The 16,526-nt window shown below is 46.8% G+C and overlaps 1 protein-coding gene across 2 annotated transcripts in view; it reads right to left on the bottom strand.

The window, feature by feature from the left end:
* MYO1D (myosin ID) overlaps nucleotides 1-16,526 on the bottom strand; it is a 154,697-nt gene that overhangs the window by 117,513 nt on the left and 20,658 nt on the right. For both annotated transcript variants that reach the window (XM_054000238.1, XM_054000239.1), the window contains exon 2: nucleotides 452-660. In XM_054000238.1, coding sequence (XP_053856213.1) covers nucleotides 452-660 — 209 coding nt within the window. The remainder of the gene's footprint in view (nucleotides 1-451; nucleotides 661-16,526) is intronic.

Raw genomic sequence — 16,526 nt, 5'->3', positions numbered from 1 at the left:
GGACATCAAGGAAACGAAGTGCCAGGATCCAGACAGGGATCACTCTGGTACCAGCCCTGCTCCCACTGCTGGAGCCACGGCCTTTCCAATGGAGCCTCAGTGGCCAAAAAGGGCAGCGACAAAAATCAGCAGCTCCTGAGGAGAGACAAGCCCAGTTCTGCTGATTCCAGCTCCGCTGATCCCAGGTCACTCTCCGGAGCAGACACAGGGCTCCTGCTCACATTATCCCTCTGCAGGCACAGATCCAGCTCCTGGCTGGCACCAGCTCTTGAATGAGATAAGAAATAATTGTGCCGATCTCCACACACGGATTCAAATGCAAATGAGCAGCTTTAAGCTTAATGAAGTTTCTTTTATAAAACGCTGTCATTAGCCAAACCATTATTCTCCTTCCGCCTGGAATTTCACACAGATCAGATGCTCATCACCATGCAGAGCCCTCCCAGCCTACCTGAGATGACAATGCAGGTGTCTTTGGATCGTCTCTTCATGGCTTTGTAAGCAGCATCAGCGATGGCAAAGAGGTGGGGAGGCCTCTCGTAGAGCTCCCTGCCCTTGTACTGCTCGATCGTGTCCCGCCCGTAGATGTTCAGGTTCTTGTAAGGGTTCATGGAAACAACCACCTCCCCGATAAAGGTGTAAATCCGGCCCTTCTCGAAGCTGCCCACAGGAGACAAAAATCAGGAATCAGACAAACGCAGAGGTTCAGGGCAGGTGGCTGCCCGGGCCATCGGGTGAACTCTTCCATCCACCACCCTATGGAAACACGACAATAAAACCCTGGCTCTGGACACTCCCCGAGCAGGGATGGCACAGCAGCAGACACCCGAGGATACAAGGACAACAACCCAGGGCTGATTTGGAGTTCCACCACCTCCAAAGGACATTTCTACCTCTGCTTCACTTCCAGATACATGATGTGGAATTTACAGTTTCTACAACTGACTAGAAGTGAACATGAGTGCGAGGAGCAAATTTAGTCTGCTACATAAAGGGGATTTACAGGCAAATTCTTTTTTCATATTCTGTAGTTGTCCATGGCCCAGCTAAGGCCAGAGGAGCAGAAGTTCTGAAGCCCTCACTGAGAGGTCTAATCACACCTGAAAGTAAACAAAGACAGAAGCCCAGGAGGGAATTGCAGCCTCTCAGCTCTAGCAATGAGTCTTTTTTGCTGGCAGGCATTTTGGTATCATCACCGCTGCTACACCAGAGAGGAAAAATTTCTAAGACCGTGTGCAAACAACCCTAAACGACACCATTTCTATCCCTACCTGGTTCTTCGATTCTTTCTGCAAACAAGACAGAAAATAACTTGATGTTAGTTAAAAAAAAAAAAGCTTAAGTTATGTTTCCAAACAAACTCCCATTTTATTGAAAGTTACCTATGAGGAGAACTCAGAATAATTCCAGATTAACAGCTGAGTTTACAAAAAGCATTTGTTCCTCAGGAGGAGAAAGGAAAACAGGTTTAGGGATTAACACACAAACCCTGGATTTCCAGCGCCAATCCCTGTCTGCAGCTGTATTTAAACCTCGGGACATTAGATGGCACCAGAACCCCTCCACAGAGCCGGGAGCCTCGAATCCTGATGGACTCCAGCACAAATTCCAGCATTACTTTATTGAAATTTATTACCACCCCCATGTGGTGACAGCCCTGACATTTTCTATTGTTCATTTGAGAATTTTCAGCAGCATCTTGGCAGTGTCAGTTTTTAGCAGGTGTAATAAAACTCAAGAAATATCATCCAGCAACCAGCATTCACTTTCCAGAGGTGCTGGTGCCTCCCACTCCAGCTTCCTCCTGGAACACTGCACTGGGAAGACAGAGAATTGCAAAACATCCTCTTGTTCCTACATCACTTTTAACTGAAGGTGTCCTGATACGCATTTCCCAAAATAATAATGAGCTTAAAATGCGAAGCTATTTTACATTTTTGAGATATATGCTGTTTGAAAGGTACCAGTAATGTTTTAGAAAAGATAAAGTCAACATAATTAGCAATACCAATACCCCTAATTTTCATTTTTTGGAAGATCCTGAACAGGTAGAAGTGCAAAGGGATCGGATACCAGGCTGGGAGCCCATGAGGGACTCTGCATACACGGAGGCGAACTTGAAAAACCAAACCCACACAACACTGCTGGTATTAAGGGGATCAAGTCACACTGGGACATCAATATGTACTGGAAACTACAAGGACATCACAATGAGCAGAATCATTCCACCTCCTGGAGATGGACACCCAAAAAAGGTGAGTTACCCAAAGGAGATCACCAAGCCTGCTCTCCTAAGTCCCTGCCCAGCAGCACAGAACTGCTGCTCGAGGCACTGCTGATGCTGAAAATAAAGATCCAGCAGATCGTGGATGAGGTTTTAAGCCCCACAAGCAGCTGGAGGGTTCATGGCCACAGAGAGGGTGAGGGAGGTTGTTTTACCTGAGGAGAAATAAAGAAAGAAAGGCCATTCCTGCTGCAGTGTCGTGCCAAGCCACCATCACAGCACCCAATACTCTGACCTCTTCCTTAAGTAATGAATTATGTAAACTTGCATTGCCAGAGCCCAGTTTAAGTTTCCTCCCATGAGAGTTCATCATCCCTGAGTGAATCATAGAATCAGGGAATGTGCTGAGTGGGAAGGGACCCCCAAGGATCATCCAGTCCCACCCCTGGCTTGCCCAGACATTCAACAATCCCAGCCCTGGGAGCAATCCCATCCCTGTGTGTGGTGTCCTAAGGATCCTGGAGCTCTGGCAGCCTCGGGGCCAGGACCATTCCCTGGGAAGCCTGGGCAGTGCCAGCACCCTCTGCCTCTAAGCAGAACCTCCAGATCTGGCCCTGCAGCCTGTCCCTGCAGAGCCCCCACTCCAGAGGAGTTCCAGCTGGGATGCTGGCACAGGCAGCGGGCTCCCATCCTGCCTGCCACTTCCCCACAGCTCAGCTCAGAGCAGATCCCACATTGGGCCTCCAAGCCAAGTTCTAAAAGGTTTTACTGGGTTCTGCTGAGTTGTGTCTTCAGCTCTGTGGCAAAAGGCAGATGGAGATGGGGGGGGAAGAAGGATCTGTCTCCAGGCTTGACAAACAGGCACCTCTGCAGCCTGGCTTTGGGGATAAAGACTTTATGAACAAGTGACGCCTCCATTTACATCTCAGTTCATTTCTCTTTCTTTCCTAGCACCAGAGTTAAAATTGCAGAGCTGTGCTCAGATGTTCCCACCAGGAGCTCCAGCTCCTTGCCCCTCGTTGCTGATAAAGCCCCTTTTCATCCCTGAGCATGGCTCAGCACAGCAGCAGGCCAAGAACAGCAGGGCCTCTTTTCCTGGCTGCACGGCTCCAGTGGGAGAGCCGGGTTTGCCTTGCCCGTGGAGAGCTCAGAAAAGCTTAAGAAAACAACCCACGAGGGCAGTGCAAATGGAGAGCTTTGAGGTGTGTTAAACCTATGATTCCTCTGCAGGGCAAGGTCACAAAACAAGACCATGAATCCATTTGGTGCTTTTCACAAGCAGCACAGGCATTTTAGTGCTGAGGTGTAAAGAAATGGAGTTTCGTTACTCAAAGCAACAACAGTGCAGTTCCTCGATAAAAAAAAAGTTCCTTAATAAAAGGAACCCCAGGATCCACTCCTGGGGTGACACCCCCGCTGTCAAACCTTGTTTTGTATCTCATGGAAGTCACATCAGCTTGTGCTACAACAAAACATTTCCCTGCAATAGTTCCATTTGAATCATTTCTGTATCAATGTCACAGAATCCTGGAATATCCTGAGTGGGAAGGTATCCCCAAGGCTCATCCAGTCCCACCCCTGGCCCTGCCCGGACACCCCAACATCCCACCCTGGGCACCCCTGGCAGCGCTGTCCAAACCCTCCTGGAGCTCCGGCAGCCTCGGGGCTGTGCCCATTCCCGGGGGAGCCTGGGCAGTGCCAGCACCTCTGGGGGGAGAACCTTTCCCTAAAATCCATCCCAACTCCCCTGACACAGCTCCAGCCATTCCCCGGATCCTGTCCTTGTCACAGGGAGCAGAGATCGGAGCTGCCCCCTGGGGAGGAGCTGCAGCCCCAGTGAGTCTCCCTTCAGTCCCCTCTCTCCAGCAGCTCAGCAGCCAAAAAGCAATTCACAGTATTTAATTCATGTGGGTTATTTTGAGGAGGAACATGAGCTCTTCCATGAGAAGTTTTTATTACCTCATTAAAACATCAATTGATAATGAGAAAATAAAAACCAGTGAATCACAGAATATAAATAATTTTAAGGGAGAGAAATTCTTCTCTAGGATAGAAGTCCACTAAGGCAAGAAATACATTTTCACTTTGTTTTGTAGTTTTTATTTTTAGGGAAAGGAGTTGGAAAAAAAGGATCTTTAAATCTAGACAAGGTATATTCACATGCAGTTGCTCCTGGAAAATACACTGCAGAAATGGGAACACCGAAGCAGAGATCTCCACCACCAGAGAGCACTCACATTTAGGATTTCCTCCACCTGACAAACACTCCAGTCAAAAATAAAACTGTTCTTACCGAGGAAATGATGCAACTTCAAATGCACTCAGCACAAATAAAGAAAAGTTAGTTGGCAAGACTTGGAACCCACACTCCCAAACAACATCTGCAGGACAGGACCGTTGCACAAGGACGCCTCACCAAGCTGGAGCCCTCACATCAGACAGGGCATTCCTAGTTAATCATTGACATGTAACTCCTCTGCTCCAGAAGCCAAAGAGCCCTTGGGGGAGCACTGCCAGCCCTGAGCACCAGGCAAACGGCTCCTCACAACACACTTTGCAACCCCACCACCATCTGTCCAACCACCCAGGGACAGAGCATCTGCTGGAGAAACAGGGCAGGTCACTGGTTTGCTGTTCCTTTAGGAGAGCTGAAGTGCAGGTATTGGTATTCTGGATAATATTCTACTGGGAAAAGCCCTTCTCTGGTCCTGAACTGCTCTGTTCTCAGCACTGCTCACAGACTGGCAGCCCATTCTGCTTTACAGGTACACCAAAGCTTCACCCATTAGCATGTGCTCCCTGAAGCTCCTTGGGCTCAGCCCTTCCTGATGCTCCACAGGTCCCCCAGGACAGACCCTGCTCAGTCAGTCACAGCACAGACACCCACTGAGATGCCCTTTCAGTTTGGCTGTGCAGCAGTGCCTTAAAGGAAAGGAAATGTTAAAGAAAAGCAAGTAATTCAGGACAGAATCTGGAGTGCTACAGCTCCCTCAGCTGTGCTAGTCAGTAGCAAACCCAGTCCCACTGAAGATTAAGATAATCAAAACTGGTGGTTTCAAACTATTCTCTATTTCCAGCTTATTTCTGAACTCCAAAGCACAAAGTGAAACACTGAGTATGGGCATACAGCTTTTTCTTCCTCCTCTGTGCATGGGAAGAATGATCCAGGAGCTGCACACCTCTACTATGTGGAGAAGGGACAATTCCTTTTCCTGTTGTAAACATCCCACGTGGTTTGGGTTATTCTCCTAAATGAGGTAACAAGCCTCAGTTATTTTTTCCATTAAATATTAACATTAAAAGTCATATACATATACATATACATTAAAAGTACTATACATTAAAAGTCCATGAATGCAATCTTTGAGAGTCCATTCTCTTTGCAAACCTGCGTGGAGACATTTAATTAGAACTCGTGTTCATGAGGAGATGTTCATGGACAGCCAAGGATGGGCCTTTAGGATGTGTTCAGAAGGAAGGGAATGTAAGCAGACTTCTGGCAGTGAAATCGTATTTACCTGGTTTGTAAGTGCAAGAATTAGTAACCTGCACTCACCCAAGGGAACAACCCCATTCTCCTCGTGCTTTGGGAAGTGAGTGACTTTCCTAAAGCAAAGTTCACTCTGTGCCTCAGGTACTTGGGCCTTTTCTATGTGATACCAGGTCTCTCTACTGAGAGTTCAGTGCTGCTTAAAGACTTTATTTTAGGTAAATCCCAAAGTAAATTCAGCTGTCAAGCAGGACTTCAAGCCTTTCAGTAAATTGTTCAAAAACTGTCTCACAGGGAATCAGCCTCCCACAAGAGCACTCAGATAAACAGGATTTGCATTGGCAGAACTATGGCTAAAATATTCCTGCTGCTCTTGGAAAAACAGACCAAAAAACTGTCCAGTCAGTATAACCTCCCTGCACCAGGAAAATGATCCAAGTCTGTCCTGATCATGAATATGCATGTCTACAATATTCAAAATATGCATGTCTACAAGGTTCTGATCCACCCTGAGGGCCAGGAAAACTGCAATTAAATTCATGTCGGGTGCAGGTGAGATTTTTGCCTGCAGCTGGCCTGCATGGACTCGGTATTCAGATGCTGCCAGTTGAACAAAATAGGAAATGCCATTTGGAGCACGTTCTGCACCACTCCTTTCCTGTATGGAGGGAGCAGACAGGGCAGGGTGAGGAATACTCCATTCATCCACAGCTTCCAGCCAGCTTGGAAATTAGGTTAAAAGAGTTCTTTGTAATTATGCCACTTTTTTCTAAATAAAATTAGCAAACTCCAGTGACCACTGCCACATCTTCCTCAACAAACCAAGGCTTAAGCAAATTGTCTGTAATTTGATGGGGCTGATTCAGCTCCAACCCAGCTGACCCTTGAGTCATCCACCAGCTCTGCAAACCCACTGGGTAAGGTCAGGGGAAGGAATATGGGAGATGGATGCTAAACCAGCTCTAATGAACACTAAATAAAGTCTAAAACTGGGAGATGTAGGAACAGGAATAATACCAAAATCCCTCTCCTTAAATGTAAAGCACGAACCTTGCACTGAAAAAATGCCAAACCAGTAAACACAGGAGTCACTGAACTCTCATTTCTATTTGCGTCAGACCGGCCGAGCTCTCTCTGCAGCAGGGGAGCCCTGCACACTCCTTTTCCAGCTCTGGAGCACAGCAGAAGGCACAAGCTGAAGGCACAAGCGGACTTGAGATAGATAAGGAGTTAAAGGGAAGTTCTTTGAAAAGCCTCCGCACAATGTTTATTCCAACACGCACAGGAGGAAGTTGCTGCCAGCACAGGTAGAGGGAAGTAGTTTTCTCCCTGTGTGTGCAGCAGTAAAACACTCCCAGCTTCCATGTGAAAATCAGCCTGGGACATGGTAAAATCTGAGTGCAGTAACCACATTGTGCTGGGGGCAGGATGGTGTCCTGAGTGCAGTCCCGAGGGAGCATTATCCTGGGATCCCAGATCTAACCAGGAAAGAGCAGAATAGGCTTGGCATAACAGCAAACAAGAGGCTGCCATCTGCCCACAGTCTCTAACTTTTAATCTGCCAAATAAAAGCACATAACCACATACCCTCTAAAGGGACAATAAAAAGCAAAAGAAAGCTCAGCAGTCAGGTAGGTTCTCCTCTCTGCTCCCATCACACCCCGAGCCACCTGAGGCACTGAATTTGTCATGCAGAGGAACTCATTTAAATGCCTGACACTCACAGAACTACTACTACAGAGGAGGAAAAGGTGGAAGTGATCACCTGTAAATACCTGGGAAGATGAGAATCATCCTACCAGGCAGCTGGAAGAAAATATTAAACAGAACACCACACAGGCCCATACAAAGGGAAAATGGGAATGGAGGACCCCGGCCAACAAGGCTGAAGAGGGAAAGCTGCAGAGCAGTTCAGAGGCAGCTGCAAGGACCAGGGAGTCCTGCTGGATATGGCTGAGTTTGTTTTATGTATGTATTTAGAAGACTTGGCTTCCCTGCACTGACCAACAACTGACTTCACGATCCATTATGTTCCTTGCACTCTGATGTTACAGCACTCATGTACTTAAAAAGGACATTTCACCTTCATTCACCTCCTCTTTCCAAATCCCGTGTCCATATTAACTGTAAGCTGCCACATCACGATTACCCCAGCCTTCAGTTTTGGGAATTCAGCTTTGCACATTGGATTGTACACTCCTGTGTTAAAGGATTTGCTGCCTTCAGACATTTCAGGGGACAAAACTGCAAACACCAGGGCATTGCCTGTGGATGGACAGATTTGCACCATGAGGAAGATTGTGCCTCATTTCCTCACCTTGGTTCAGTGGGGTGTGAATTCTGCAGCTGTGGCTTTGTCCCAGTGGTGTCCAGGCAAGCTGATGCTTCTAAATAACCTTCTTGTAAGGGATGCTGGAAGGGCTACAAAATCCTTCAACTCAGCAGAAAGATCCAGAAACATGCAGAAAAACAAAGCCCATGACTGAGCCCCTGTTCCTTGCTCTCAGCTCTCCAGTAACTCAGGAAACAACAACCACTCACAAATAACATCACCTGAAATGGTATCAGCCCCCGCATTGATGATTTGCAACCTTATTTTTTAAGTCAAAGTGTCACCTAGTGTGACACTTTCCCAACTGTGTCCATACTCTGGCTGAACTGGGGAAGGAGTGTTTGCTTTTAAACTATCTGGTTTAGAAGGGATGAAGGGGAAACCCTGTCAGGTATTCAGGTGTGGGAAGGACCAAGCTGTGGAGAAAGGAAGGGACAAGCCATGGTAGGCAGGAGAAGGAGGAATGGATTTGGGTGGTGGGGAGGGCCCTGCATGAAGCCCTGGACAGTTTCAGCCCCCTCTCCTTCTGTTGTCCCTTAAGCCTTTGGAGTGTTGTTCAATTAACAGATCCTTGTGATAACTACACCTCTCCTCACCCCACAAGCCCAAGTGCCAAGGTACAGTCCCAGGATTCCACAGGTTTTCATTGGAAATGCCTGGAGACTCCTTTAGGAGTCAGCTGGCTGGGAGCTGCTGATGTTCAGCTGCTTCATTGTTCTGCTGGGAAGGAATATTCTGATTTGTTAAGCTCGTGGCCAGTGCTGATCTGTGGATGCTACTGGAGCCCCTGAATGCAGCATTGTTTGGGACAGGGCTCAGAAAACCCAAGAATCATCTTGCAGCATTAAGATACAGAGCCCCATCTGCCAGCACTCCAAAAGAATGGCTCCCTGATCTGATAACGTTACATATAAAATAAAATTAGGTGCTTTATTTATACAAATACAGGCCACATAAACCAGGCAAAAATAAAAATGCAAAACATGCAAATGACTCGTGTTTCTGCATCGTTAGGGCTTCCTTTGGAGTTGTTGCAGTGATCTGCACCATGGCACCCAAACCAAATAGTGACAGTCCTTACACATGCCTATGTGTTGCCTGGCTGTGACACTGGGCTGTGAGTGACACTGGGCTGAGAGTGACACTGGGCTGGGATATCGGGCTGTGACACTGACTGTGACACTGGGCTTCTCCTGGCACGCTGGCTTTCATAGCACGTGCTGGTGACTCAGCTCCGTGGTCTGGCCTGTGGGCCGTCCCAGCCCTTCCAGTGCCAGCCAAGGGCTCTGGCGGACAAAACCACGGAGTCTCCAAGCAGCAGATGAGGACATTCCACCTCCAGCTGCCCATCCTGCCCCTCAGTCAAAGACTGCCTTCTGCCATGTCTGCTGCGGGGACAATGAGGGACAGCTGCGACCTCGGCCACCCCCAGATTGCCACCAACTCCTTTCAGACACCAACAGCCTCAGCCAGAGCATGTGGACAAAGAACCACAAGCAGTGGAGGGGAAAATTAAGTTTGCAAATCACAAAGCAAATACGTTTCAACATGTCCATGAACTGCTCAGGCTGAAAGGACTTTTCCACATGCTCCCTTGAAAGCATGGCTAGTCAGGAAAAGCCTCCCAGTTTGGATATAGATTTGGCTCAGGTTTATTCCTGGGGCTTTCTGTCAAGCATTTGCTGTTTTTTACTGGAAAAGCTTCATGTCCCTAATGGAGATCTGAACAGAACTGCACCAAAACACCTCTTCTCCATCTCCCAGTCTCTCCCATCACCAAGAATGGAGCAGGAGGTACCCTGGAAGACAAAACCTCAGGCTCTTTAAGGGACCAGATCATGCCAGTGTGAAAAGGCCCAGTAAACACACAAGGTTTGCTCTTCCAATTAAAGAGCAACTAATATTCCACAGAAAGTTTGGGTGGGAAACAAAGGGGTTTTTAACCAAGTGCAGTGGGTTCGCTTAAATTCATGGGTGTGACTGAGCTGGAAGATGTAGTATCAGGATCTTTCTCCCTCTCACTGAAAGTCAACTTCAAAAAGGGAAAAGGAGAAGGAACAAAACAGGGAATGCTTCAAACACCCTTGTGGGTATGGAACTGCAGGGCAGAACTGGCAAGATAAGCAAATGAATTTGCACAGTGGCCTGAAGTACCCCACTTTACATTCTTTGAATGGAAAAGCAGCTGAGCAGCAGAACTGCTATTTATGCATTCATCATCCACTGCAAAAGGAGTGAATTCCTAAATGGCAACTATACACAGATAACCCAGGGGAACATTAGCAAGATGGAAAAGGACTTAAAAGGTTTGATTAGTAAAACAGATTACTTGATTTACATGCTGCTTGGTTTATCGGTTTAAATTATCACCGGAAAGACTGGGTTCTTTTACTTCCCTTACATTTGACATATTTTTTTTCTGTCAAAGACAGCTCCCACTCAGAAGCTGAAAGACTATTCAAGTAATAATAATGTGAGACAGTACAAATACCACACAAATCAGAATTAACATGCAGATAACCTGAAAGCATCTTCAATTTATCTGCCATAAGCCAAGCTGGCTTTGACCACACCATCAAATTTTTAATCCTAGCCAGTGGAATTCAGAGCCCCGTGAAATTATTTAAAACAGGATCTTCTGAAGGACAAATCAGTCCAAGGATTCAGGTAGGCTTCTACTTCCGTGATATATCAATTGCTATGTAATAAGCAAGTTAATGACAGTCTCCAAAAGTCAGATCAGTGCCAGAGTTTATCAAAAAGTTTAATAAAGATGGTTTTGGCCACTAATTATTTAGTGAAAGCACTGATTTAGCCTGGGGTGGTGGTGAAGTGACCCTCAGCTTTGGCAGATGCAATTACACACTGAGAGCAGCACGGAGTGAAGCTGCTGCTCCTGTGCAGGGCGATCTCAGCCCTGTTCACACAGCCCCGGAGCAGCCGGCCCCGCTCAGGGCAGGGGCGCTGGACCCTCCCCCGGGGCTCTCAAACAGCCCCTGCCAAGCTCTGACACGCACAGGCAGCTTCAGGTGACAGCTGAACACAACTGTGACCTCCAGGAGGAGCAGTACAGGTTTTCCAATTAATTTTGCTATCAGCTTTATTTAGATTTTGATTTTTTTTTAAAGAAATTGCTTAAGCAACAGTTCAGAGCTGACACATCCTCCTCCAAACACAGCTACCTCCCTCTTTCCTTCCCTCCCCTAAACAATCAGCTGCTGAGCCCTCAATAGAACAGCATGAAACACAAAAAAGCACTTGGCATCAACAAGCCTGGCAGTCACAAACTGTTAATCTCTTTACACCTTTTACAAACAGAGAAAATAATCTATTAGATGGAAAACATATTTTCTACGTTATTTTCTATATTTTTTTAAAAATTAAATGGTTTGCGTTGCCCTTCTCACACTCATCCCTGCTGCATAAAAGATGAATGGATATCTCACCCATACTCGTGTCATTGGAATAATCAAGATATTCTTGAATTACCAATAACTATAAACATAGGAGTGGTCACTATCAGCTCCTCACACACTCAGTGGTCAGCCTCCAGCAAGCAATAGCAAATGAGGGGAATGGCTCTACTGCCAGTTTTCCAAGGACTTCTGGAAACAACAGAGTGCTTCAGGTTTCTCAGAATATTTTGCTGTTTCAGTGGGAAAGCACTGACAATCCATACATTTAGGGGGCAATCCACAGTGGAATACAAGTGTCAATCATTATATATCAGCACCACATTATGACATCAGCTAATCCATGATTATCCATGAGCAGCAAAGCTGCCACCCTGACCCCAAAGCAGCCTTTGGTGAACTTAAGAAATTCTGCTTCGAATGGAAGAATTTGAACCCACAATATACACAACTCTTATTACTTGCATTTTAGATATTGTATAAAATGTAATGCAACAGTCACTAATACACAGCTCTCTCAAGGATTACAGTATTTTCATGTTCTTTTTATTTAATGTAGCCATGGCCTTGAGGTAAAGAAGGGCAGGATTAGATGGGATATCAGGAGGAATTTCCTCCCTTGTGAGGATGGGGAGGCCCTGGCACAGGGTGCCCAGAAAAGCTGTGGGATCCCTGGGATCCCTGCCCCTGGATCCCTGGGAGTGGCCAAGGCCAGGCTGGACAGGTTTTGGAGCACCCTTGGGTAGTGGAAAGTGTCCCTGCCCATGGCAGGGGTGGCACTGGATGGGCTTTAAGGTCCCTTCCAGCCCAAACCATCCTGTGATTCCACAGTTCTTTATCTTTGATATTTGTATGTAAAATTAACTTTAAAGATTTACATTTACACAAGGGTCCTCCTAAAAACTACTTCCCACAGCCTTCTGACTGAATGTGAGGAATAAAATGGTCACTTAAACAATCTAGTCAGAAAATGCATCTACAGCTTTGGATCCAATGGCATGGCCTGATGGACTTGCAGATAAAGACAGGGTTCAAGTGTTTCAGTCACGGCACTTTCATGCAGTGCCAATAAAATTACTACAAATCCTGGTTTTGTCAAAAGGAGAGTGGAATGTATTTATGAAATGACTCTTTTCCTCCTAAATATATTCAAGAGAGACTTACAGGAAGAGAAATAAAGCTCAGTTATTTCCTGTTCACATCTCTATCCTTTGAGCAGGAGAACAAAGGAATTTGGCACTTCATATCTACACTCATCTTAAACACCATTCTTTGGCCTTTAGCTGGGTACAGAGTGGCACTGACAGTTAAGGAAATGCTCCTACATATAGAAAATCAGCAGCTTTGATAAGCTGCACAGGTCATTATGCTGATAAGGACAGTTACTATCATCTTATCTACACTTCTTTCAAAGTCCCAGGTCAGAGGAGGTAAAACGCAGCTAATTGTCCCTTCTCCTTCTCTCTCATGCAAGCATGAGTTGTCTTTTGAAGGTATTTGCTTGAGGAGTGAAAAGTCTGTCTCAGTCCTAAAATAATCAGAGTTCAGCAGTGGAAATGCCAACAGTTCCAGGAAATGGGCCATGCAAAAACCCTCCAAAACTGTCCAGTAACCTGAGACAAGAAAAATCCTTCCCTTAGTCCAGATCTGTTGATGTAACCTCAAGCAAGACAGACCAGGGATCCAAAACAGTTTAACACCACTTGTAGAGGACTCTGGAAATACCTCATGTGGGCTGTGGCTCACCCGTTCTGGAGAAAAGAACACCAGATCCTCACTAGCCAAGGATGGAGGAATCCTGCATGGCCTCTGCAAGCACCGAGTGGAAGCCCCAAGACACAGGGTCAGCCTGTCCACATAAAGAACCCACCTGTGCCCCCAGCCAGCAAGAAGAGCTCACTATTTCCCTTCTCCCACCCAGTGCTGCTTCACCAGTGTTAGGCCTAAAATTCTTTCTCCTTCCCTTTTCTGGTGGGGATATGGGAAGGGAGCAGAAGTAGGGAGAAAAGGAAGGCTGGGGGAGAGGAGATAACAGACACAGTGTAATTCCATTAGCTCAGGTTTGGGAGTTTGCTTCCACTTTTAGTTTATTAATTCAGACTTGATTTACTGTCCTCCACAAACCACTTGTAACTGTACACCCCACTAACCATCTCCATTTCTTCTCATTTATCCTGTATTAAGTACACAGACACAAACCTATTTATAGTTATTATAACAAAACCTGCATGTATCTTATTGTTAAAAATAGGTTAGAAACTATTGTAAAATAGTTGATAGTCGTTAAGCATGTACTGTTAGTTTGGTTATGGTAAAAGGGGTTTAAAGGGGTGGTTATCAGAAATACGGTACTCTACCATATTACACCTAAGTAAAATGCACCACCCCCAGCAACACGAGCCAGCCTGGACAGAACTGCCACGGGCCAATCAAGAGCCTTAAACCTTCATGCAAATGAAGGATCCAAAAAGAAACCAATCCAAAGGGACAAAAAACAGGATAAAAAGGGGGCTTCTGACCCACTGAACCTGTGCCGCTCCACCTGGAACATCGGGGGCAACGCTGCTCAAGAAGAGCCAGCGCCAGCGCTGCGGCATCCCCGATGGGAACGCTCCTGCTCAGCCCGCGGGCCCCCTTGCTTTAGGCCTTTCTTTTATTACAATAAATGTTGCAATCACTTTTAGTACCGGGAGTGTGGTCCCGTTTTTAACATTATGAAGTCATACCATCACTTCCTCCACTTTTTTGACTGCATCTCCTCCTACAGCATCCAGGCACCTCATGCAGCTCCCTGAGCTGGTGCCTGATGTCACAGAGTTCCTGCGGTGTCCTCTCATCACCCTCCGCGCTGGTCCCTGACCCTGCCATTCACAGCCCATTACTCAGCTGGAAATGAATGACTCAGCGTTCTGGATAATTGGGTTGCATCCACTGGGATCCAGTATCTTCGGCAGGGGCACCACCTCCCCCGCCTGGCACCGCTGATGTTGTGAACCTTGTTTTTACAAAAGCTGCCTCAACTTCGTGATCGGTGCAGGAAGTTCCTGCTTTCCCCACAAGCCCAGTGTCCTCAGCAGCCCCTGCCAAACAGAGGTTTCAGCAGCTGCTGCCCAGCACCTGCAGCAGTGCTGGACAGGGATCTGTTGGAGAGCTCTGTTCACAGTCCCAGAGCTCTCCAAGACCCACACTCTGCTCCCACAGGGTACCTGTGTAGGCCAGGTTACATCTCTTCCATTTGAGTAGCCCTGCAGGCCAAAGCTGGTTTACCAAACCACTGTCAAGACCCTGCATTCCCAGCTGCCAGCCCTGCCCCTGGCTCACCAGCTACAAACCTTTCCTGGGATACCTGCATTGAGGCAACTGACGTTTTGGGGCTGATTCATCAACTGCACTGACCAGGTTTCCACTGACTGGATAAAGAGATTTTAACACCAGTAACTCCTGTATGGTGCCCACACTGCAGAAGTGGAGATCACCTCCTGACAGATCCCTGCAGTGTCTTCCCTAGGGCTCCCACTCAGGGAATATGGTGGCAAAAGGCCAAAACCTTCCCGCACAGAGCCCCCTCAGCTCAGCAGCCTCACAAGCTGGAGCTCCACAGGCTGAGGAAGCAGCTCCCCACCAGGAAGCAGCACGGGCACGTTTTCCCAGCTCCACACCTGGGCTGCTGTGCCCTGCCAGGACCCAGCTGCCTCTGAATGGAGCTCATGTGCACCTTTATCAGCACTGTGGTTAATCTGCAACCAGATCACCCTCTCCATGGCAGCTGAGGATTAAATGTACAGGAAATAAACCAGCTATTACTACAACTAAACATTAACTCACTGCTGCTGGACTATCTTGTTTTAAGCCCCTCATCTTCCTCAGTAAGTCAGGAAAGAAGAGGATGCTGACACCCAGGTGTTACTGAGAATGTGAAGCACCCTTTCAATTCAAACAGTGTAATGGCACACACAAACCATCACCTCCATGAACCATGGGGACTTGCAGGAATTTGGGATCCTTTTTGATCAGCTATTGCCTCCTCACATACTGATCACTGCTTCCAAATGAGGGCAGGATTCATGCCCCTGGTTTAACTGAATGGGTTCAAATTGTTTTGCACCTAAAGTCCTTCCTGATCACCTGTTTGAACCCTGTTTCCAAAGAGACCTGGGAGAACAGGTACCTAGATGCTCTGGTATGAGCAGCAAGGTGACAGTGCCCTGGCTGTGCAACATTTGTGTCTCCAAAGTATCAGACAGTTCTTCTTCCTGCTCCCACCAGCCTCCGTAGGGAAAACCCCCCAGTGCTGGGACAGCCCTTCATAAAACACTGCCCAGCTGCTGAGACACAAGCCAGCACACGGCACAGGGCACGTGCAGAAACTGCACTGAGTGCAGGACTGCTTATTTAAACACAGCCTCCTGCTGCACTTCCCCCACAGCATCGATTGTAAATGTGTAATTACAAGGCAAAGGGCACGTGGGAGGTTTTCATCACAGGCTGATCAGATATAAGCCGCGCATAACAAAACAAAGGGATCAGTATTTTAAAAGCTTCCAAACTACAGCACCACATTGGCCAAGCAGTGGGGCCCATTTTCAAATTACAGCTTGTTGGGTGATAATTACATCAGCACCACTGCAATTACTGAGCCTGTGATTGTCCCAATTTGATCAGAACAGCAGTGTGCTCTGCAGCTCAGTGTTATTACACAGGTTCTGCAACTGGAAAAGTGACCTCAAGAAATAATCCAAAATTCACAAGGGACCAACGCCTCACAGTCAAGCTGAAAGGTCTGTCAAAACATCTAACCAGACTAAAGAACCGTTATTAAAGTAATGGTATCAACCCACTAACCTACATTAGCACATTGGAGCCCTTTGCAAGCCATTGCTCATTCATAATAGCACTTTTATTGCTGCTTCTTGAACCCTGAATTGGTTCGTGGCCCCCTCATGTTCCTGCCTCTCCCTCACATTGTACCCAAGCTTAATTAAAGGAAAAAAAAACAAAAAAAAAAAAAAAAAAAAAAAAAAAAAACAAAAAAACCAAAAAAAAAAAAACGGAAAATGGTTAGAGACA

This window comes from Vidua macroura, chromosome 27 (assembly GCF_024509145.1).
Source record: "Vidua macroura isolate BioBank_ID:100142 chromosome 27, ASM2450914v1, whole genome shotgun sequence".
NCBI classification, from domain to species: Eukaryota; Metazoa; Chordata; class Aves; order Passeriformes; family Viduidae; genus Vidua; species Vidua macroura.
The sequence above is the reverse complement of the archived record's forward strand: the minus strand, read 5'-3'. Positions and strand labels throughout refer to the sequence as shown.